At 37.4% G+C, this 25,796-nt stretch overlaps 1 protein-coding gene across 1 annotated transcript; it reads right to left on the bottom strand.

Annotated features, from left to right (window-relative positions):
* Nucleotides 1-223: 223 nt before the first annotated feature.
* On the bottom strand, nucleotides 224-23,926 carry LOC139699790 (uncharacterized). Its single transcript, XM_071598227.1, has 11 exons — nucleotides 23,811-23,926; nucleotides 22,839-22,968; nucleotides 22,576-22,742; nucleotides 21,050-21,248; nucleotides 20,874-20,981; nucleotides 15,956-16,087; nucleotides 15,391-15,870; nucleotides 11,369-11,741; nucleotides 10,220-10,400; nucleotides 2,396-2,504; nucleotides 224-2,319 (listed from the first exon to the last, which is right to left on the bottom strand). The coding sequence occupies exons 2-11, from the start codon at nucleotides 22,965-22,967 to the stop codon at nucleotides 2,020-2,022; spliced, it is 2,178 nt and encodes a 725-aa protein (XP_071454328.1). The 5' UTR covers nucleotide 22,968; nucleotides 23,811-23,926; the 3' UTR covers nucleotides 224-2,019.
* Nucleotides 23,927-25,796: the final 1,870 nt, after the last annotated feature.

The following is a 25,796-nucleotide window of genomic DNA, read 5'->3' as shown; positions in this document are numbered from 1 at the left end:
CAAAGTCCAGTACTAGTGACACAGGCTACAGCATACACTGTCAGGGGAACACTTAGGGATTTTTGTAACATTCAGCATTGAAGAATCACTCCAGTCTTCATAATACTTAGATGCTATAAAGGGAAAGGGACCAACATTCAAAGGTACTCTCAGAGTTAAAAACTCAAAAAAGGTAAATTTGAAGTATTTATTTACAACCATGTAAAACTTATATGTGTTTCTCAATAAAATGCAGAAAACTGCTTACATTACAAAAAATCAGTACTTACATTTCTTTAATAAGATATACCATTCTTGGTATAATTGTCATTAAATATATGCAATGACTAGGAAAATCTCAGTATACAAAAGTATAAAAGACAAAAGGGACTGTTTTCAGCCACTTTGACAAATATTTGGACATTATTAGTGCATAACAACATGAATCAAAAATATATGCTGATATAACATTTAAATTCTTTAAATGAAATATATCAATACCAACCCCTCAATATTTTTTGTACTCATGAGGGAGTAACATCATTGGTCCCCAATGAGGCTAAGTTTGGGCCAAGTACAGGAGACACCTCAACCTTGCAGAGGATCTTCTAGACTTCAAAATCACAGAACATTATACATCATGTTTACCATTTATAATGCTCACACGTTATTTGGCAACATTCATTAGTTGATTTCAAATCAAGCATTTGAAACCCTGTATCACATTGAGTCAGGACTTAGGAGTACCTTGCTCCAACAACCGCACATTCACAAAATAATTGACTCTCTAAATTTAACCCTTAGAGATCATAACGTTAAGAGCTAATAGTCTTTAAATTTTAAACAACGACTAAAAATTTTTTGTTAAGTATGTCATACATCTATGAAAGTTATACATCCATAAACATGTATATGATTTAACGTAAAAATTTTGACTATACTTAGGCCAAAATTCCACATTTAAAAAAAAATCTTAAAATGTGTTATCTAAATCTTTATATTAACCAAGCTATAATAGCCCTAATTTCATGCATCTATTCTTATGCAAAGTAGTTTTTACGGGAGGCGTCCAACACCCGAGGTCATTTGCACCATTGGGGGTGGACAGGAAAGGTGGAGAGAAACCCGGTGTTGGCATTAGCCTACTCTTAACGAAGGGCACCAAGGAGTCTGCTGCTTCACGTCCCATCCGACGGACGGCATACTCACTCAAAGTGCCCTCCACAAAGCACCTGAAGTAGGGATCGAGATACCACTGAAAAATATCTGCCATCGCCGGGATTTGAACCCGCAGCCCTCTGGATGGGAAGCCAGTACGCAAGCCACCACACCACCTCGATCCCCTCTTATGTTATCGCAGCGTTAACAAGTTTTTTGGTATCCAATCCAATGGTGGTATCATATCTATTTTTGCATTTGTTCTCCCTTTGGAAAATTTAAAGAACCTCTCCATTCACCAATCTATGGTTGTACCCCTTAGGATTGATTAGGTGTGAGAAGTTGGTCTGATGAAGTGAACAAACCAACAAAATCAGTCTCCTCTGAACGGAAAGCATGTTAGGGGAGGACTAGGAAGATTTGCAATGAATTAAAGGCCAAAGCTACTATATCTATTACTAATCACAAAACATCTACTTACTTTCAACTAAGGTTTAAATTTGCTTTTTCCAGGTTAACTCCTCATTTTAAATAATTACATTTTATACGCAATTGACTTTAGGTTGGCATGGGAGATAAAAATGTATGGCCCAGTCACTTATCTCTTAGCTACTAAATCAGGAGGACAAAGGCAAATATAGCATAGGGCTACCTCACTTTATGCCCTGTTGAAAAATTTTTCACCTGCCCCTTTCATAAATGCATACTTAACCAGGGATTTCTTTTCATCTAATAATACTGAAAATGTTGTCACCATCTTTGAATAGTAATATTGGCAAAATGCTAGATATGTGACCACCTTAAGATAAGCTAAATTATAACATTTCACTCTCATCATCTCTTAAATTCAGTCTCATTACATGTCCTTTTTTGGATCACAGATCACATTTTCACATACATCTTCAGGTGATGAATGATATCTAAATCTCTTCCTTTGAGTCCCAATGTATTCATGGCGTCTTTGGTTATTCGAGCTCTCACTTTGGGCTGACCAAGACTGAGTGCTTCAAAGAGAAGCACTTTTTGGTGTATGCCAGTTAACACAGATTGGATGTAAAGGACCAGAGCCTCAGGACACACAAAATTTTGGTCAAAGTTTTCATGCAAACCTGCCAATAGAGCACCACAGTAAGCTGGGCCCAGAATTTTCTTAGTGTTGACATCCAGTATTGTCACAGCATTCTGCAAAAAAAATATTGATTAGTTGTTCAACATAAATTAGAATGGAATATTTTTGCAAAATGGAAAACAAACTGACCTTGTCACGGGGGCTAATCATGTCATGAATTGTCAATCTTTCCGGAATGCACAGTCCAATCACTTTGTAGTGCTCAATATGGGCAGGCACAAGAATGCCTCGGTGCCATCTAAAAACAAGACAAAAAACTACCATTAATACAACATTTCTAAAATTGTAAAAGAAAGTAGTACTGGAAAACAAAATTACTTTTTTTTGTACATAAAATCTTATATACTTAATTAAAAAGTGGTTAGTCGAGTTTCTAATCAAAAGCTCACAATCACTACAAAATGCTTACTACATAAGTTCCCATTATTAGCAACAGCGATCAAATAATTATTCATTTGCTAATTCCTCAGACTCTTCAGGATAATATTAAATTACCGTGGATACTTTATAAATCTCATTTATAAGCCTATTAACTGGGAAACTATTGCCAATAATATGCCAGGTACATTCATGGCTTTTGCATAATTCTCCAGTACTGTGTAAGCCTTAGATTACATTTCAGTCGCTACATTAGTTTGCTATCATGAATATAATGTTATTGGTTATACATTATACACTATATCTTGAAATATGATGAGAATTATATTAATGCCAAGTCTAAAATTATTTATTTTTTCTTTTTTAACTTCAACTTTTACCCTTTAAGTATAAGTTTAAATATTATTCTTAAGTGGATGGGATCACATTATATTTTCTCCACTTTTCAGTGAAAATTACCAAATATGTACACTTGCTAATATTTCTATTACAAAGATAGAATGGAAAAATTTCAATAATATGCAAACTGCATAACTAATTAGCTCGGGCGATCAAATTAGAAAGAAGCATGTGACTTTCCACTCCAACAAATCTTGGTAATTGCTTGATATTTCTATCAATACTGCCATCAGCAACTAGGCACTCCTTAGAAATCACTTCCCAATGACCAACGGTGGCCATCAAATTTTAAAAACATTGAAATAAAACATTATGCTCTCCTTGCCATCAATTTTTTCAAATGGAAAATCAAACCGAAGCCCAGAGGTGGATTTTCTAAGATTTTAAAGTTCTCTGTGTTTACCATATTTTGGTGGCATATTATTAGGGCTTATTACTCATGACATGAAAATTCCTTGACTTTTCAAAAACAACACTTTCAATCACTAGGTCTAAAATCTAAATAAAATGCACTATGAATTAACTGACTCCGAGTACTACAGACAAATAATTTCCAAGTACAGATGATAAAATTTTTCTGCATAACCTGAGAAAAAAAATAAAGGGTTATTTTGAACAAATTAAAAAAACTACCATTACAACTAATTCAGAGCATGATTGACAGCTGTTAATTGAATCCCCAAGGCCCAAATCTACACATCAAATCAACCCCTAACGACACCTAGATTGAAAACATGACCATGCAAAGACATGCATAATGACATGCGTATTGTAGGAAAACATCCGTCAGGAATGGAACTTTTTCATTTCCTTATAATCAGTGGTGTTAATTGGAGAATCTGATGAACTTGGCCTTCCTTTACAAAACATAGGACACTGTTGGTGCCAGATTATTTCAAAGAAAACACTGGAACATGCATGAACAACTAAGGATAAAAATGTGCTCAGTGATTTGTCTCAATTCCTTAGGCTTCTCTTCATTTCCCATGCCAACACGTTAATTCCCCAACTTGTACAGATTTACCAGGCAGGCGACAGCCCCAACTATCCAACAAGTGTTTCAGGAGCAAAGAGGTTATGGACCCTTACCATTTCATCACCTTTATTTCAAAGTTTTTTCTTTGAATTGTGGTTATGACTTTGGCAACCATTCCATACATGCTTTCTCTCTCATGCAAGTTAGACACTGTCAGAATATTTTCTGCTCTCACCAAATTAGCTTAAATTAAAGCCCCCCTCCTTATGCTGCGGATACAGCCAGTAATAAATACATTTTCCAGCTGCTGACAAGTCGAGAGAAAATGCCAGATTCAGTACAATTCAGATCCAAATCCATTCAGGAGGAAAGACTGCCGAGGACTGACTGAAATGAAGTCCTACCAAAACAAATAAGCCATGCATACAGGCCTGTAGGCAATACACTCTAAAAAGACAACCAATAAGCTGAGACGTAGGACCATGTTTGCCCTTACCCATAAAATAGACAATTTACAATTTCAGGGTTGTCACAGATACTGAATCACTCGTAATATCACCCTATGAAAGCCCAAGGTTGGCCTCCTATTTCAAACACGCATATTTAACAGATGAATCATAGACACTATACCACAAGGGATAAAGAGATTCTCATTATATGTGCACTTATTATTTAAGAGTTCCAGTATAACTAACAATTGAGTCAATTTGAGCAATAAATCATTAAGCATAAAGAGAAAATCATTTTACAGCAGAACCTCACAAAATGAGCATATTTCATTCGGGAATCTTACTCATTAAGCCAAACACTGGTTCAGCGAAACGATTTTTCCCATTAATGATAATGTATACCATGATAAAAAAATACATTATATGCAAGGTTTACTCAAAGAAAATTATTTAGATATTTTTTAAGATCATGAATAAACTTCATCTTTTCTTTTTCCCTGGAATAAATTAGCCTGGAACAAAATTTGAATTGCAGAATACAAAGAAGAATCAAAAGAGTTTATTATTTAAGATACATACGTCATTGGTGTGCTGTTTTTGTCCAAGAACTTGGTAACAATCAATGATGTCTGTGCCGGTGAGTTGCAGTGATGAAAGCACCAAGACTTCTTTTTCCATATTTGTGGTTTCTTCTGCAACATGCCATGTCTTAACCTTCTCATAAACTCTATATAGTGCTGTCCATCCACTGTTTATCCTCAAGGACATTCATAGTGAATAATCCCTTCTCAATCGTAGAAAACTATCAACATCACTTTCATGTTTGATCGCGACATCCAAGCTTTTTTGAGTCATGGGGAAAATGGCCTCTTCCACTCTGAGTACTGGGCTTTGGTTTCTATATCATAACCATTAATCCAGGTTTCATCGCCTGGGACAATTCTTTTAAAGAAATTTTGGTCTTCGATTGAATGATGAAGCAGTTCCTGGCTGATGTCAAGATGTTTTTCCTTCATCTGTCAAAACTCGTGGCACCAATTGGGACATGTTGTGCTGCATGCTCCAAATCTGTCAAAATGGTGGAACATGTTGAAACACTACTATCAACTTCATTGGCAATCTCCCTGAAGGTTAACCTATGGTTTGCACACACTATATCACTCACACTATTGACGTGGGCATCGTTTGTTGATGTATGAGGTCTGTTCAAAAAGTATCACGCCTTTTGTGGTTTTTCAAAAATTTATTTATTCATGAATATCTATTTTGTCCCCTTCAAAGTAATCCCCATTAGATATTATACACTGGTTCCAACATTTTTTCCAATCCTCGAAGCACTTCAAAAAATCATTATTTGTGATCTTGTTCAGCTCTTACTTCGATGCAGTCTTTATCTCATTAATCGTAGCATAGCGTTGCCCTTTCGTGGGCCTCTTCAGTTTCGGGAACAAGGAAAAGTCACAGGGGGCCAGATCTAAGGAATACGGTGGCTGCGGCATCATTAGCCTTTTGTTTTTGGCCAAATATTTGTGCACAAGTAACGATGTATGGGCAGGGACGCTGTCATTGTGCAAAAGCCAATTTTGTTCTTTCACAAATCTGGGATTTGTTGTGGATTGCTTCACACAAATTGCGCATAACTTGCAGGTAATATTCCAAATTCACCCTTCTACCCTGTGGCAAGAACTCACACCATGCACCACACCCCTGCAATTAAAGAAAACTGTAAGCAAAACTTTCACACTCGACCGAACTTGGCGTGCTTTTTTCGGTCTTGGCTCGTGCCACAGCTTCCATTGAGATGATTGAGCTTTAGTTTCCACGTCATAACCATAAACCCATGCTTCGTCACCAGTTGTGACCCTCTGAGGAGAATTTGGGTTGTCGCGGACTGAGTCCAACACCTATTAACAATGTTAACGTATTACTGATTTTGGTCTAAATTGAGCAATTTTGGTATGAATTTCTCGGTGACCTGGGTCATGCCCAAATCATTGGTAAAAATCGAATGGTATGAGCCAATTGATATGTTTAGGTCCTCAGCAACTTCTCTTAATGGCAATTCGAAGATTGGCCAATACTATTTTCTTCACTTCATCAATGTCTTCATCTGTTGTTGACGTGCTCGTGCATCCTCCATGCTCTTCATTGTTCACATCTTCTCGGCCAATTTTGTACCACCGATAAACGTTGCTTCAGTCCAAGGTAGCTTCTCCATATGCCACGGTCAGCATTTGGAAATGCCCATGCCCTTAATTTTGTTTTTCAGACAAAATTTGATCCAGATTCTTTGATCCATTTTTTAGAATGGGCAAAAATCGAAGACCAGCCAAAACACGCCCCAGCACAACAGTTGCCAACAATTAACTGAACATTCCAAATGGCCGAACTTTTCGCCACAAGTACCAACATAATGTCACAAAAAATCAAATATACGAGGGTAATCCCAAAAGTAAGGTCTCCAATTTTTTAGAAATAGAAAAAACCATCTATTTTCCATGAGATATTTATACATCATTTTAAAGATTGATCAATTGTCTATTTTTCTGCATGATCGCCATTTCAGTCGATGCATTTTTGTAAATGGTAAGACAGTTTTTGTAAGCCCATGTCGTACCAGCTTGACGCCATGTCCTAGAGGGAACGTTGAACTTCATCTTTCACCTCTTCGTCGGATCTGAATTGCCTTCCAGCCAAATGTTCTTTCGATTGACATGGGCATCCTTTGTTACTGTATATGGTTGTCCACTTCTCGGTTTTCCATTGTTCGAGGCTTGTCCAGATGAAGTGTTTGCACCAATGGAAAAATCTCTGCCCATATCATAGATTCATTGCCAAATGCCGCTTGAGTCATCACATACGTTTCAGTGGCGCTTTTCCCAAGGTTAACACATAATTTAATGCACACACCCAGCTTCTCTAACACCATTCTCACTGACACGATGTTCTACAGCAAGCACGTGCAAGCTTAGATAAGAATCACTCGTGTCTGGAGACAGATCCACGAGCAAGGCTGTATTTTACTTCTCACAGATGCCGCTATAAGGAGACACATCACTGATTGTGATCCATCAAGCAGTTCACAGCATAAAGACCACTCTCGTGATATTTTGTACTGACTAGGCACGTCACTGTTTTTGGCATTACTTACTGGAATTGCTTCATTGTTGAGATAAGATAGAAAAAATTCTACCAATAGTTTGAATTATCACAACATCCATCGTATATAATAGATTTGGCCCCGTGACTTTTCTTTATTTTCCTAACTTAAAAAATGAATCAGCAGAAGTGACTCACATCAAATGAAGTCATTGCCAACACAGATGCCTAATGAGATGACTACGTTTACATAAGAGAAACACAGTAAATCCAGTATTAATAGTTTTAGGGGAGGCACCCGACAGCTGAGATTATTTGCGCCATTAGGGATGGACAAGAAATGAGGAAGAGTGGAGAGAAACCCGGCGCCCCCACTAGCCTACTCTTAACGAAAGGCACCAAGGAGTCCACAGCTTAATGTCTCATCTGATGGAAGGCGTACACACTCAAAAAGATTCTCCGCAAAGCACCCCAAGTAGGGATTGGGATACAACTGTAACATATCTGCGGCCTCCAGGATTCGAACCAGGGCCCTCCTGGGTGGGTAGCCAGTACGTTAGCCACAGGACCATTCCGATCCCTATAATTACAGTTAATATTTATCGACGACCATGGTTTCATCAATGTGGAATCCACCAGGCGGTCCCACTATTTTAACTGTTCCTTTCTGTATGGAGTGTAGCAATGTTTCGTCCATAGTACTATGCTGATGAAGAAACTTGTCAGGATTGGGATGGAAAAGCACCAAGTCAGCCTCTCAATCAACCACACTATTGCCTTTATTCTCTACTAAGAGCAAACATGACACCCATCTTGATGACTTTTATTTCACCTGCAATTTTTTGTACAAATTGAAGACACTGCACCTTGTGATATTTCTGTGGCATCGACTTATTTGTGAACTTTGATACATCAATCATTCTAAACCATTTTCTACATTTTGTCAACTATTTCAGAGGTAGTCACTTCCACTAGATGTCCTGAACGATATTCGTACAGATGTACAGCCACATTTAAACTCATCCAAGAGTAAACAGTCACAAACACACAGGGGGAGATTTTCCAAGAACTTTGACAAACTCTGCTTTGATTCTTTTTGAGGTTATACATCTGTAACATTGACATGTTAAATCACAACACAAAAGCCATTTGTTCCACTTTTCTAAATAAACAAAAAGTTGCTTCGTCGTTGCTTCAATCGACTATGAAAATGAAACAACAACATGGATATAGCTGCAAATTTAACAGTAGCCTAGTGAAAAATGAGACTTACTAAGAGCAAAACTTTTCTGATTCTGCAAGAGCCATCTCTAGGATTTTCTTAGGAATGATTGAACAACACATGTACCAAATTCTGTTTTCTATGAATCTGTCAAGACACACGTTTCTGCTGATGCTTCAATAATTTATGGAAATGCGACACAGAATTATCACGATATACATTTGCAGCATGCACAGCCACTGCCTTCTTAAAGCGATGCTTTGTAAATTATGATACAACACTTTCCCATGACCTCCTCATCACATTTTAGGATATTTTGGACTTCAAACTCCACTGAAGGCTCATGGAGTACCTAATGTTGAAAAAGCAGCAGCTGAATTTCTAAATCGCTGCTTGCATTGGCACAAAATAGCCGCGTGAGATGATCCTTCATTGGTGGGTGGCTGTGCAATGCATTCTGCTCTGCCGCTATATACATTCACTTCGGCATCTTCTTCCAGAATAGACATGTCTCATCCCAATTACAATCCTGTTGCAGCAGACATATCCCTCTGCATCTACAAACTTCTTAAAGTCATCTGCAAAGTGCCTTTCGAGTTGTAGTTTGCCGCTTCAGCAAGCCTCACAAAGCTCTGGATATTGGTTCTTCTCTTTAAACTTCTCAAACCACCAAGAGCTTCCCTTCAATGCTCCTTCGGCCATTGAACATTTTGGTATCTTCTTAGTGAAGTCAGCAAAATTCACTTTCCCCTTCTCACAGATGACATCCTCTTCAATAGCATTGCCTTCCTATGGCTTTTCATTTGTCCAAAAGAGAAGCAAACTTTCAACACCTATAAGAATATGTAGAAGTTGCGTAGATATTCTATTCACTCCTTTTGAAGCATCTATCAATTTTGACCTTGTTCTTGAGGATAGCGCAAATCATTGATGTTGACCAATCGTTTGCGCAGGCTAGAACAGTCACGCTTTCACCTCATCCCAGTTTTTCGATTATTTTACTTTTCATTTCTGTGGTTATTTTTATTCTATTATGAATGTCTCCTCCTTACAGATTTCTCCTTGGGGAAATTTTTTAAACCATGCAAAAAGCATTATTAAACTTTGGGAAAAAAATCACAAATATATGTCGGCACACAAGTTTGAAAAATAGGGTGATCAATTACAGCACTAAGCTCCCAGGGGAACTCATGCCAAGCACAAACTGAGGCAGTGGGCACACAATCATTCCAAGAATTCCCCTCTTCTTGTCAATTGTCAAGAAAATTTCTTGCTATGAGAAGTGCTCATTAAGTGAGGTTCTACAGTTCAAATATGTTAGAGTCAATGGATTTTGTTTGCAAAAATAAGATTTCCCAGAGGAGGTGTTTTTCAAGGTTTCACATGCTTATGAAGGGATAGGAAAAAAACTTTTAACTGTAATTAGTTACCTCAAGTATCTCGAATTTTCCCGTACTGGGACAAAATACAGCACAGCTGATATAATTTTCAACACTTTTTCACGCAGACTATTACTGCCTGCAATCACTAAGGTTCGCCCAATCAACAAGGAATACAAGATGTGTTGTGCAACTTTCGAGAAAGTTTGAAAAAAATGCTGGATCTTGGCAACTAGAAAAAAAAATAAATTAATGGCAGACAATGCTTAAGGTTAAATTGACAGGGCTACTAAGGAAGGCATTACTGAGAAGGCACTTTCACTGATTACATTGAATTAGCTTCAGTGACTGTGAAGGGTGTGACTTTGATAGTTAAATTTAAGGATCATCTCACATCAGTTCAACAAATATTCAATAAGCAATCTCAGCCATTTTCTTCAGACATTCCTTATTTATTGATAACTTTCCAAAACTGAGCCCCATGAAATAATTTGTGAAAAAATAGACTCGGCATATATTATGAAAAACTGAAAATTTCATCAACATTTCATGTTGAGGTTGATTCAATATAACTAAAACATGATGGATTTACTAAACATTTTTTTGCAGATATTTATACTGGCACACAGAAATAACTAAACTAAGATTAATATTTATTTGTAAAAGTTAAAACAATTGTAAAATTTTTCAAATAAATTCGTCCATTTTTCTGTAACCATTTAAATGAAACCAAACTTCTAATTAGCTTATTCGTTTCATTTTCCATTTAGCAGAGAAGTTTTAAAACCTTTCAACTACAGGTCAAGTACAATTTTCAACTTCTAGCAGTAGTAGTTAAATGGGAGGAGGCCGACAGCTAAGGCCATTGGCGCCATTAGGGATGAATGGGAGAGGAAGGATGGAGAGAAACCCAGCATCGGCATTAGCCTACTCTAGTCGAAAGGCACCCGGTGGTCCGCAGTTAAATGTCCCATCTGGCGGACGTTGCACTCACTCAAGTAAGGATCGGGATACCACTGAAACATATTTGTCGTCTCCAGGATTCGAACCAGGGCCCTCTCGATAGGAAACCTGAACGTTACCTACTTCCTACTACCTATTGGGAAGCATCATCCCAATCCCCTCCTCAACTTGTATAATTTCAGAACTTCTAAATACTGCATAAATAAAAGGACTAACTACTAATCAAGCACAACTTACCAGGGTTACTTGAAGCACCACCAGTACTAGCAGTCCATATGCACTGGCACCAGAGCTCCTTCACTGGAAATTCAAATACTTCAGACACGGCAGAGTCTGCAGCTTCCACACTATCATCATTGGATTCAATATCAGATGTCAGGTCAGTGCTTTTCAATGACTTTTCATAAATAGTGCCTTTAGGATAAGCTCCGGAGTTCAACGAGTCCAGCGAAGGGACAGACCTGGGTTCAAATGACTGCTCTGTATAGGTGCTCAACTTTTCAGAGCACATTTCATCTTTTTTAGTCACTGACTCCTTCGATGAATAATATCCAGTATCCGAGTCCTTGCAACTCCCAACCTTGTCACTCACAACCTTGCCACTGACAATCTAGGAGATAAAAAAAGGCAATTAGTTAAAGTATTTAAGTAGCATTTCAATTACAATTATTCAAATACATGGATCATATTTTTCAAGAGAAGTAACTGCTTTCGTGAGCCCCTGTGAAGATGACTAGTCATCAGAGGAAATTGTTTAGGGTTACTTCCCCAACAAATCTGTGCTCAGAGACTGTATTCGCACCAGCCTCCTCATAGTAGGGGAGGTGAATTTGTTGTCCCATATTGTTTCATTTTTTTGGGAATTTCAGCAATATTTTCCTCGATTTAATAGGGAAACCGGCAAAACTGGGCAGTAAAAATCAAATAAAATTTGAAATGTTGGGCTAACCGCCAAAACGGAGGTTACCGTGAACTTTGTGAAAAATGCATACTTCAGCACAAGGTACTGGAAAGCAGTTTAAGAAACCAGGGTTAGATTAAGCACAAAGAGGAAAAAGACAAACACATGCCAATGCTAATGGATGGATTAGAACCCATATTGGCTTGTACATGGCGAATAACATCCATGCGATGCTGGAATTGGGAAGTGGCATTCTCAGTAATTATTCACTAATGCGACAATTTAAAGCAAGTAATCACATCTGTGGTGTTCCTACCAGAAAGCTGATATTCAAGTCCAAGTTACTAATATACACTTGGTGCTTTTAATAAACAAAAGCAGGGCACAAAGAGATAGCTTAATGGTAATATCTTTTCAGAACTTCTCTACTTATGTGGGTGGTCTGAAAAGTTCCTGACCTAACAAATAAGCAACACATTTCTTCAAATCTTATGTTCATTTTTCAACATAGTCTCCTTTGAACTCAATACCCTTTTTCCAGCATTGATCTAACTTTCAACCCTTGATGTCTTTCTCCCCAAAATAGGCATTTACATAAGTGATAGCCTCCTCGTCCATAAGAAAATCCGTCCTCAAACAAAACGTATTAATAAAGAATGGGAATCAGGAAGAAGTCATTGGGGAGATCTGGTGAATATGGTTAGTGGTCAAACAATTTGAAGTGCAATTGGTGAATTTTAGACATGGAACCCACCAAAGTGTGAGCAGGTGCATTATCCCGAAATTGTAAAGTACTATCTTTATAATGCAACAATTTCAGAGGGTAAAAATTATTCGCCTTGACTGGGATTCGAACCCAGATCCCTCAATATCCGGTCAAGTGCTTTAGCCAGTTAAGCTATCGAGGCATCCTAAGGCAAATGATTTTTACACTCTGAAATTTTTGCATTGAAATGCACATTAGGGGATGACTCCGTTAAAAGTTACTGTTGCGGCATCTCCCGCAGTTTCTTCGGAAATACTATCTTCTTCTTCAAATGCTTTCATTCTTTTTGCAAATTCTACCTTCAACTTTTCAAGTAATGACGCGTAACACCCACCCATTACTGCTCAACATTTTTGAAGATGGTCGATAATTACAATTACGTGACCATCCTAATAAACAGTCACCATCACCTTTCCGGCCAATGAAACCACCTTCACCTTTATTAGGAGAAATTTCATCCATTGCAGCCCAGTTTGGACTTTCTTCCATCTCAGGAGTGTACTGTTGGGTCCAAATTTCATCCACAGTTTTGAATAGATGATAGACAAATTCTGACTTGCTTTGCTTAAACAACTCCAACAGGGCCTTTGAAAGAGTGCTAAGCTTTGAGTTTATTAGTATGGAATGGTCTACTTGACTGAATTGAAAATACATATGGAATTAATATTAAAACACACTTTATCATCAAACTCGATGCCCATCCTAGCTTTAACTCGCAATCTCATTGCAGCTCCAGAATACGATGACATTATGTACTTACACATCTAATTTAAATTGAGATGAGAACAACATACCACATGCCTGATTTCAATGTGGTCCCTTTCATTCATCTAAGCTCATTTACTAGTAAAGGCAGTAACATCTTTTCTCTCGACAGCTTAGTATTATGATGCAAGCATATGAGTTGATATAAACTCATTCATTTCTAAGTACTACTGAACTTAGAAAATTATATTTCTCCATAGCAGTGACTTAATTTATCAAACAATATTAATAAATACAGAACAATAACTTGTAAACCAACCAGAAATTTAACCATATCATAATGTAGTATTTTGCTATACCTTTAGGGGAAAATATAGGTGAATGATGCTTGAGGAAGTTTGAAAGGAATGGCTTTTAAATTTACTGAAAGTGGAAGTGGATAACACGATGTCAGCAAGTTGATTGATGCTGGTAGAAATGAAAGATTTTTTAAGTGCAAAGAAAGAGGCAAATACAGAGGATGATGAATGCAGCAAAAATAAAGAAGCTCAGAGGATAGCATATGATGTTTACTAACTGAAAAGAATGAATGCCATAGTATTATGATAAAAAAAAGCCATGAATGTGAATTTATGTAATTCAATGACATATTTGGAGCGATATTGAGAATTTATAACATTTTCTTCCCCCTAATCCCAACATATTATGCCAAAGACAATTACAAACACCCAAGCCCTAGGTGGAGGAAAACCAACCTAGGCAGGAATCGAACCCACCACCTCTAAGTTGGCAGGCAAGGACGTTACCCCACTGCCACCGAGGCCAACTAGCCTGGACAGCCGGGTGACTAGGAGAAGGATAACGACTGCAGAATGACTACCAAATAAATAAGAAGCCATTTAGGAAACAGGTAAAAATAGGCAAAGTAAAAAGATGAATGGCTGCAATAAAGAATTGTCTTCGATTGATTTTGAGTTAGAGGCTAATGGAGGGAAGATTTCTGAAGTTACATTTTATTGGTAAGGGCAATGAAAGTGATTTAAATGCGTGTATTTGTGAAAATGATTCCAGGCAATTTGATATAAGTAAATATAAGTCCCAATGCCCTTTAAGGAGGGCAGATGATTGGGTGAAGGGTTAGGATATCCTATTCCTTTTGTGGTGAAAAATACCTCCAAAGGCAGACGAATAAAAAGATCAATGGTATAGGATGGAAAAGACAACTGAAAACCATCCCATTAGAGATCATAAATGCTCGGAATATTCTTCTACTAAGAACATCATCAATTCATTGGTGGATCACACTTAATTAACACAAACCAAAGGAAGAAAAGACCTGCAATCATATATCTGGCTGTTGCCATCTGAATGGAAACCATTTGACAAGAGAAAGGTACCAAAAATCAGGATTTGGAATTTTAAATCAGTGGTTCAGATGGGAAAACTGAAGCGAGAATGCAGAAAATAAAAAAATGGGGAGAAAGGGGCTGCATTTAGGTTAGGCAGCCTCAGAAATATTACTTCTGGAGAGGGGATAAGAGAATTATGAACATGGAAACATCAGAAAGACTAGGGTTTGCTGGTAAACATTTTCATAAATAAAACTGCTGGTACAGAAGTAGGTGGAAATGATGATGGTATCATAACAGACAGAATAGTAACTAAGCCAAAGGATACTGTACTGGTCAGGATATACGCATAACATGCACACTGCTGAATATGATAGATATAATGAAATTAATTCTATTTTATTTTACATTTATTGAATGCAGGAGATTTTCATAGACACATGATACTGGGGAATACTGTAACTACTTGATAAATGTACTCAAGTGGTTCATGTAAATCCTACTTGTTACGGTTACTGTACCGAGAATATAATCTTACCTGAATTGTGATTTCCTTATTGTTGACAGGTATCGGCGGCAAACGACTTTCATAAGATATGGGGACACTGGTCGGAATCAGCAGGAGCAGGAGCTGGCGATACAGCTTACTTGCTACTGCCTGCTGTGCTTCAATCTTGGAGGACTTGGAGGTCATACTCGCTGCCACTTGCCCCATCCTGTGACCCACATGCTCTTCTGCCCTTTGCCACCAGAAGCATCCACCAGTCAATGCCAAGTCACAGCCTTCAAATTGGCTCCGAGTGCAGCATAAATGCCACACACTAATTGCCACTCCAAATGGACTGAGGGCTGCTATGGGCCGGAGCTCCGTGTCACCTCTTCTTTGGTTGGGGATCATGGGTTCGTGATTCCCAACAACCAATTTTACATAGGCCATATATTGCTCAATTTCTGGTAAGCTGGATGCACAAAAAGTATCCTTCCATGGGGAGAGTGATTCACAGAGGTCCTTGTTCTCCTGGTTTAATGATTTTAATAATAAATTAAAATCTTACCTTAGCTAAAAAAAAAGAAATTACAAGCCAATTTAGAAGTAAACTTACCAGGATACTTCTTGCAGATTGCAGAATTTTATTGTACTCTATTTGTTGCTCAACCAGCTGATCTAGGTTAGTGCTTGCCATTAAGGCAACATCTTCAGAAGTCTCGCTTTCTCCTTCCTCCTCTTCCATGCTCTACATGGAAATGCAGTAAAATTTGTAATTCATAGCAAGGTCAGAAACACGACAACATGTTTCATTTTTATCCTCAGCCCTTCCCATGCTTCTCTTATTAATACCCTTCTATATAACGTAAGAAGCTTAGGCAATTTAACTTCCAAGGCGCATCAAAGTAAAGGCAAAATGACTGAATTCATACCTTCTTTTTAGACCAACGAACTGAGATGAAATGATGCCATTTTGCTTCACTTAAATATTAGAGTAAGATTTGAAACTGTAATTTGTTTGCTGTTCTAATTGGTCTTATGTTTTGGTTCTTATTTGCCGAATTAAGCACTTGAAAGGGAATTAAAAAACATGAGAACTTCCCAAAAGAACCTTATTCCCGATGACCGGCAGTAGTAGTATTCAGGGGAGGCGACTGACAGCCAAGATCATTTGTGCCATTAGGGATGGACAAGAAAGGATGAAGGGTGGAGAGAAACGCAGTGTTGGCTTTAGCCTACTCTTAACTAAAGGCATCAAGGGTCATCAGCTTAACGTCCAATGCGACGGACAGCATGCTCACTCAAAAGTGCTCTCCACAAAGCACCTCAATTAGGTATTGGGATACCACTGAAAAATATTCGACAACGCCAGGATTCGAACCCAGGCCCACTGGGTGGGTAATGATTACCATTTACATCAAATTAATACAACTCAAACTTTAACATGTACTGAGTTCCCCATATTTTGACAGCCTTACGAAAAAATATTTTAAATTGATGATGCGCACTAATCTTCTTTTCACGAGTGACAATAAACAATTCATACCTTAATCTATGCTTGATGCATTTATGCAAAACAAATAATACTTAAACATTCTTAAATTAATGAATGCAGGATTGCCAATAAATCATTAGCTAATGTATGTGGCTGACATTAGAATTTAACAAATGACATTATTTAACTCCAAATCGAATAACTTTAGCACTTCACTAATGGAACCAGATCTAGTACCTATGAAAATTTTCTAAATAACATATAAATTGATGTAATTTAAGTTTTTAGGTGCAATGAGGGCATTCCCCTCTTGTGGAATAATGTTTATCATAAGGGAAATTCAAAATAATACTGGTTTCCCAGAAACTAATTTGGTGTACCTGTTGCCCCATGACCATAAAATTATTCGCTGCAAGTTGCATTGCAATCCCTAACTAGCACACTAATTACACAATAAGGAGCACATCACCCATAAGGCTACTTATGACACTAAAAGAATTAAAAAAGGCTTGTTGTAAAACTCATGAAAAGTGGATGTTTTGGGGCCAGGTGGCCCCTTCATCTTCAAAAGCATCTATATATACAACTGTTGACATCTGCCGGCATTCCAGCCAGCTCCTCCTCGTTAAAGAAATCCAGCAGGGATGCCGGTTACCCTGTCGTCTACACAGATTTATGGATCAATGCAGCACCATTTCTATAAGTGAAATACAATTTACAAGGGCTGTCCACAAAGTGACCTCCATCATGCTCTAAAAAATACGCTGGAATAGATACAAAAAAGTTATTATTTTCATCTCAAAACTACATATCTCTACTATTTTTATACACATTTGCCAAACAAGTTTAAACATTTGTCATATCTCAGAACTAGTTTAAAAATTCCTTCAGCATAAAATTCTGCCGCCTGAGATAACAGCCAAAAGATGATGGTATCTCTCGGAGTTCCTTCTCGAGAGGAGCACAAAACATGTAGTAGCCTCACTTTCCAGTCAACATGCAACAGAGTCTTAGAAATCTGTGAAAAACTTTCGAAGGATTCTGATACCGTAAAACACCAGTTTACATGACCTTTCCCTTTAATTTTCGAGTGCAGTTCATCATTCACCACAGACAGGGGCGGCAACTCCCACCATCATCATCATGGACATTAGTGAGTTCACTCTTAAACGAACGACAACACTGACGCACAAATCTCATCACATCGCATTTTGTCCATACAAAGCACAAATTTCCAGCATTCAATGTCAGCATCCTTGAAATTTTATATCAGTAAAAACCTTATCACTGAATGGACTCCACATTTGGTGGGTATTTCAATTGTACCGCTCATTTTGACTCACTGCTGTAAACAAACCACAAACGGCGCAACCTTACAACCACTGCAGATCAAGGCGTACTGATCTGCTCTGTGGGTCAATACTGCGACCACTCAGCTCCCTCCACTGATTATCACGTTACACAAAAACGGAGGCTACTTTCAGGACAGCCCTCCTATTTCAACAGTGTCCATGTTAGACTATGAGGCCAGTTAATTTGAATATATCCTACAAGCATTACTACAATCACATGCATTTCATTCCAATCACAACAGATTACCCTCACTTGCCACTCAAACCTCATTCCCAACCCATACTCATCTTCCCTTCCCATTAGCTCTGCGGCAAAGCGACCACACCCCCTGGGCATAAGCTGGACGGCATTAGATTCTGTGCAGCATAGAATAGCTAGAACTGTCAAATGCTGTTATGGTGATCTGAGTAGGGTATCGAAATACTTACCGAGGAGCTGGGTTGGGAATGATGGAGCGGAGGCTAAATAACAAATGAAACGTCTTGCATGAATTGAAAGGATATCTATTTGGCTAGGATATTGACTGTGAATTATCAGCCCCACCATACAATGGTAGGAGAGATAATGTCAATAAAATTTAAAAAATTGAGTGTAGAACAGATAGATTTTTAATGCAACTTCCTTCACGAATAATAAGGGATCAGACTAGCATGGCCAGAACGCTCTCGGGGAGGAAGGGGGCAGGGGGCAGCAGACTACGAGGGTAGTCCCAATAGCACCCGGCCTGACCTAAGGATGGTGGTAGTTTGAAAAATATCACTGTAGTAAAAAGTATGCAATCTATAAACCATATGTTTAAAGTTTGAAGGCAATATGTTATTACGTATTTGTTTGACAGCCATCAATAGTGAACATTTTCAGTGAATTTATGAAATTGGTCATCGATATGTGTTACAATACTTTCATTTGAAAGGCCTCAGCCTAACAGAATAGAATCCAGTTCAGATAAAATCTGAACTGGATTCTATTCAGGGGGTCTTCTCCTTCGTTTACAACAGTAAAATATTGGATGGCAGAGTTTAAACGAGGCCATACGAGCTGTCAAGACAAGTATCGCATTAGTCAACTGAATGAGGTGACGACTCCAGGGATGGTGAAGAAAATCCACAAAGTGATACTGGATGATCGTCTACTGAACTTGCGCGACCTAGCACACATAATAGGCATTTGAAAAAGTGTGGTACATCACATATTAATTGAAAATGTGGACATGAGAAAGCTGTGTACAAGATTGGTGCTCCATTTGCTTACACTCGAGAAAACCATTGGTGTGAAGACGTTTCAAATGAGTGTTTAGCAAAGTTTCACAGCAACAAAACAGATTTTTTTCAGTTTCATAACCATGGATGAAAAATGGGTCCATTACTTCACACCTGAGACAAAAGAACTGTCGAAACAATGGATTCAAAAGGGAGAACCGCCTCCAAAGAAGGCGAAGAGCGTTTGTAAGGTCATGGCATCAGTTTTTTGAGATGCACGTGCGATAATTTTCGTTAACTAGCTTGAAAAAGGAAAACCTATCTAAGGCGAGTATTCTGTGACCTTATTGCAATGTTTGAGCAAAGAATTCAAGCAAACACGGCCTAATTTGGCTAAGGACGCACTGTTTCATCATGACAATACACCAGCTCACAAATCCGTTGTTGAAAAGGCCAAAATTCATGAATTATAGTTTGAATCGCTACCTCATGCACCCTAATTTGCCAGATTTAGCCTCATCGGATTATTTTCTGTTCACAAACTTGAAAAAATGGCTTGGTGGTCAAAGATTTTCCAACTGTGAAGAAGTGATGTCTACAGTTAATGACTATTTTGAGGAGCAAGACAGTTCTTACTATAAAAAGGGTATCAAACTTACTGAACGTCACTGGAAAAAGTGTATAGAGCTGAAAGGAGATAAGGTTGAAAAATAAATACATTTTTATCTAAAATTATTTTTTTCTTTGTTGGGTCGGGTACTTCTGGGACCACCCATGTACTTTTGATGCAAAATACGATTTTGTATCTAAAGTAGTCTGTTGGGTAATCACCTCCTGCCACACATCCTAGCCAAGCCTTGCAGGGTAATATGTAAATAAATAAAATAATTATATTTTCCTAAATCTTTCCAATTGCCCATTTGATGCCAAAAAACTATTAGCTCAAATATTTATGAAATTTCTTCTGCTTTCATAGGAAATAGAATACACTAGTTTTTTTCCCTGGATACTGAATACCTCTCCAAATACAACAGAAATCAACTGCACTTTGTGCCCCTTTTTCATTCTAAGATATCATATTTTCTCCTCCAACATAAACCATAATAGCATACTAAAAAACTTATTCAGAGCAATGTAAAATAAAATAACTATAGGAAGCTGAAAAATGCTAATGATTGTGAAGCTACAAAATCATATCTCGAGAATTTTTTTTAGCACTGACTGATTCCTGATGGAATTACCCATTCACACATTTATACATACTCGTACACAGCAATTTCTTTCAAATACTTATTGCGTTAGAATGTTAGGGATCTATCACATTTAAGCTTAGTAAAAATTTCATAATTAAAACAATATACATATACTATATTATATCATTATATTCATTAAAAGTTTAAAATAAAAATTTTGTTGTCAAAATTATGCGGGCAAGACCTTTTTAATATGAAGAAATGTTTACACATCTATTGTTTAAGAACTTTTACCTGCTTCCACCGAAAATATTTTTGCTGTAAATCTTTAAGCTGCTGCAGGCCCAGGGAGACTTCTTCTAGGAACAGCACATTATTTTCCCCTTTCATCGCGCCCGATGCCTGAAATAAATCCTTATCACCTCCTGATTTGGCAAAATTATAAATATCAGTGCTGTAATAACAATTACCTGTAAAAAATTTGCCTTAAGGATAGATAACTTTGTTTCCAGTTTACTTCTATCCCTTGATATGTACGCTAAACACATTGGACGCACAAAGCCTCTGGCATTGACATCATTCAGCGTAAAATAGTGAATATAGGCATGAACCCCATCAATAACATCAGTCTGAAGAACTTGAGTGTCAGTTGTGAATCTAAAATTACCACTGCAATAGATAAAAACATGAACATAAGCACATAATTTGTAATCCACTGTCTACAAGTTAAACATTTCTCATTAAAATACAATTAGCATATAAAAGCTTTAAGTCTAAATATTATAATTTTCTACACATTAAACGTACTTGTTAAAACAGTCTAGAAAAGTGTGTTACACATTGTGTAATGTAGACAGTAGATAGCAGGGGCAAGAAAGAATTCCTAGATAATTGATTATGATCTTTTCATTCCCATATACAATAAGAAAATGAATTTATTTTAAATCCATAATAAAGTGGATGAAAAATCATAATGACTCAAGAAATGGATGTTGAAATGCAACCATAGGGTCAAGGAAAAGGACCAAAAAGTTACACAAAATAAGGAAATTGAACAAGAATAGATAGGATGGTGGGTTTTTATATCCCTTTGTTGTGTCATTACCATCTTTATTCTACTTCATTATGGATAAGAAATTAAATAAATAAATTCATTGTTTCTTGCTGTATTTGGGCTAGGAATTCTTTCTTAGTTGCCCCTACTATCTAAAACATGCAAAATACTTTACTACCAATTGCTGTACCAAGTTCAATTAAATACCCAGTTTTCATCAATGCTACCTCTCACCTTCATTGTACACACAGCTGACATGCACATTTCAATACTTATGGGTTTTGGTTGGACAAAAGAGGACCACATTGTGCTGCCTGCTCTGTTTAATGAGCTATCAACGAAATTAAGTCTTCGCCGTTTAAATACAATCAAGAATGGAGAGATAGAGCCCCTTCTATGCAAAGTCTGATTTCTTACGAGATAAGCACAGAGGTTTTTTGTTGGGCTAGGAAATTATTCATTTCACTGTTTATTGCCTATAATTCTCAGTTTCGTTCTTTCCCGAATGGACGTTATTGAAATTTTAAAAATATTGTTAAAATTGAAAACATGACATTCTGTAATAATTGCGCTGTCAAATGAAGCTTGGTTGTGACAATTTGTAACTCTTGTTATGCAGTGTAGGCAAGTGAAAGGCCAACAGTTCAGTGTTCTTAAATATTGTGTGTCCACGCAAAGTGAAACATGTAGGTAATTTCAATATCGTGATGTGCGGTTAAATCAGCAATTAGAGATCAATTGACACCCGGATTCACCAAGTTGCTTTATGTATTACTATAATGGACAATTAACCGTGAATATTTTTCGCTGATTGTGATAAATTACAATTAAACTGAATAATTACAAAGGAAAAGGTACGATCATAATGGATAAGAATGAATGACCTCGACATCGAGTTTATTGAAATTACGTTCCCACAGTATTGCTCCAAAATTTACTTACCTGGCACTGGCTTGATAGTCGACGGACATTATCTTCAAGATAAAATCGTCTAAATCAATTTCGAGATCCTTCGTGTTGAGCGGCACGGTCAGTAGAGGAATCGGACCCAAGACTTCGGAAAACTCGGCTAGTATTACTATATCTTCCAGAAAGCATGGACAATCATCCTATAGATATTGGAAAAGGTGAAACGAGGTGATCAATGGTATTATAATTTAATATCGCCGGAACTAGAAACATTCAGCGCTAGAATTCCCCATTACCATATCGGTTGGTTTTTTTCCAGGATCTCGCTGGCCAAAACTTAGAACTATGTCTTTCGGGCCCATTTCTTTCATCACCAAGGCGAACGACAACCCTAAAGCGGCGTACTCGGAATAAACGGAAGCCATGCTGAAAATTGAATAACAATCAGTTCAGACATTAACATACTAAGCTCATTTTTTAAAATTAATTGGCTTGAATCAATATGAACGACGTAAGCCTATCTCGCACAGTGCAAGGCTGACAAAGAATCACACAATTACTGGTGGCCGTATCTCTTGAAAGATGAGGGCACCATAGGTAACTATTGAGTAGACGTAATACTGTACAAATCATAAGTTAAGGGAATCTAATTTAAGAGGCAGTTATTTTAACAACCACAATGAAATTATCATATATTACTAATTGAATTAGTTGACAAATAAGATAATATTACTTCCTGACTGTAAAACAATTTAAAAATACTAAATGATCACACATGCGCAATTCCAGGATGGTCCGATTATCTCTATCACTTCAAGTTATTCAGAAAATGCTCATTTAAAGGTCACTTCCACAACACAGGGACATCAAAATTAGTAACCCTTTACATCAATACTTTTTTTTCATAGTTTCACTGCAATCATTGCACCAATTGAGTTGAAAAGAGCACAAATGAGATGGAAAATGATTTCCGAAGGAAACAATCCGAAGACAAAAAAATGCACGTGCTCGACCACATGGTCTGATTTACTCAAATCACCTAGAATTACTTAGACATTACTCATATAAAAGAAGACACTGCCAGAAACGTTTAGAATTTCAAGATTTTAAGCTTGCACATAATTTTCTTTCCATTATACATAATGTATCATTTATATTGCTCATTGCATTGAATAAATAATAGAGGGCAAATAAGGTAACAATTAACACAATTGACAAATACAACATATGCACAAACACAAGCATGATAAAAGGATGAACTCAATCACCTGGAGTTATCAAAATATCTGTATCTTTAATAAATTACACAGACGACACAAAACCCTAATGGCTGCCATCTACTTCTCTCGCTTTAAAAACTGTTTAAATGCTCAGTGGCTGCAAGGGTTCGAACACCCTGCGCAGTAGTACTGACATCTATGTAGCTAAGACTTAACAGGGTAATAACAAATGACGTACTTTTATGAATTATCATTCGCGATGGCTAAAGCCATCCAGGATCCAGCCCGTAGGAAATATTTTCGAGTTGTTTTTAAATTAGGTGTTTTGAGTTATTTGCATGGGTTAATTCCGTATTCATTTCCTCGGATCGATCTATATTAACTCATTACCCGTTCTTTATTTTGCTTTAATTTATCAGGTCAGATAGTATATCACATCGATACTTTCTGCTTATCATGGCATTTTCATAAATTGCAGTATTAGGGTTATCAATCGTCGCCTGTCATCGTTTAAAGATACACTTAATGACGCGGGAGTTAGTCCAATGATTCATCCCAAGTTGCATTTGTGCAGATGGCTATATTTTTTCCGAGGGCATGACAAATTTCTTACAATCTCCAAAAAAAATTACGCTTGAGTGTTATTTCCCGTTATGTTTACCAAAATATGAATAAATAAGAACAACATTGATACAATTACAGTGGTATCCCGTGAAAATGTGAGCGAATTGGAGTAAACAGTAATTTACAAAGACGATATTCTTAGTCATGATGAAGCACCAAACAGGAGAAATATTTTCTTTCCCCTACATTTCCGAACAGTATCCAATGACTTGACACAGTAAAGTTATTAAAAGAATTAATTCCCATTACGCCAAATTTCTCTTGCCTTCGTAAGCTCCACCTTTTTCCACCTCGTCATAAAAATCACTTTGCTTTTTCAATGAGTAAATGTAATTATACCCTCTCAAATAAATATTGTTATTAAGACAAACAGATTTAATACATTGCCGCCATGGAGATTTTCTTCTCCTAGTTGCCTCGTTTCTGTCACTAGGAATTATGGAGTCGTAACATATCGCATTTAGGATTTGAAGCACGTAATAACAAGTAGAGAACAAAATTGATGTTAAGCAACTTGTTCCGACGATATCTAAGGTAGGCATCAGGCAGTGTTAGCTGTGACCAGAAATTTTACCTCCGTATGCTATTATTACGAATGTGCTCGCTGGAGTCTCACTTAGTTCACCTTAGGTGCCGGCGTTTTTCTATGGCAACCGAAAACTACTTAACTGAATTGACCCACGGAGAGCTAGCCCACGACCGACTACCGGCCGTTCGGGCTCTGGATTTTTCAGTCATACCAACGTACATATTTTTTCATGAAGTAACTAAGTAGATCCCCTAAACCAATGCAGTAATCTCACTAAATTGGACAAATCATACACAGCAATACTCCCTATAGTTACTGAAAATCGTAAGATCGGGATTAATTATGTACTATATGATGTACGGCCCTAGAGATATAACTGAACTGAAGTTAGCCCAAGCGGAAAGTCTTCCATCATAGCAAAAAGTAAGAGTTCATCAGGAAAACGTTTTCGACAATATCTGCTGAACTGAAGTATTAATTTTCTTGTAAATCACCAAAAACACTCAGAACTCCCTCCTCTATCACGACGTGTACAGACACCCCATACTCATAACCTAGTTTAGGATCCAGGGCCTACTACAGTCACCAGAGTCGCCCTTTCACACCAAAAATCACAAATTGCTTCACAATATATCCTAATCAAAAACATTTTTTCTAAAATTTGGCACATACATTAATCATGATTTACTCTATCTGCAATCACTCCCATGGCTAAACCGTCGGGCTGCTCGAAATATTTACCATTGAACTTAAAGTAATTTTGTGAGACACAAGTATTTATCATTGCACATACTTCACCGACTATCGGGAAGGGGACAGTCTTTCTCAAAAGCAGTTCTTCTGCCAGAGACATGGCTTGCTTAGTGCTTAGCAATTTTCGA

Source organism: Hetaerina americana, unplaced genomic scaffold (genome assembly GCF_022747635.1).
Source record: "Hetaerina americana unplaced genomic scaffold, ioHetAmer1.1.p SCAF_90, whole genome shotgun sequence".
NCBI classification, from domain to species: Eukaryota; Metazoa; Arthropoda; class Insecta; order Odonata; family Calopterygidae; genus Hetaerina; species Hetaerina americana.
Note: the sequence above shows the minus strand (reverse complement) of the source record. Positions and strands in the feature narration are given on the sequence as shown.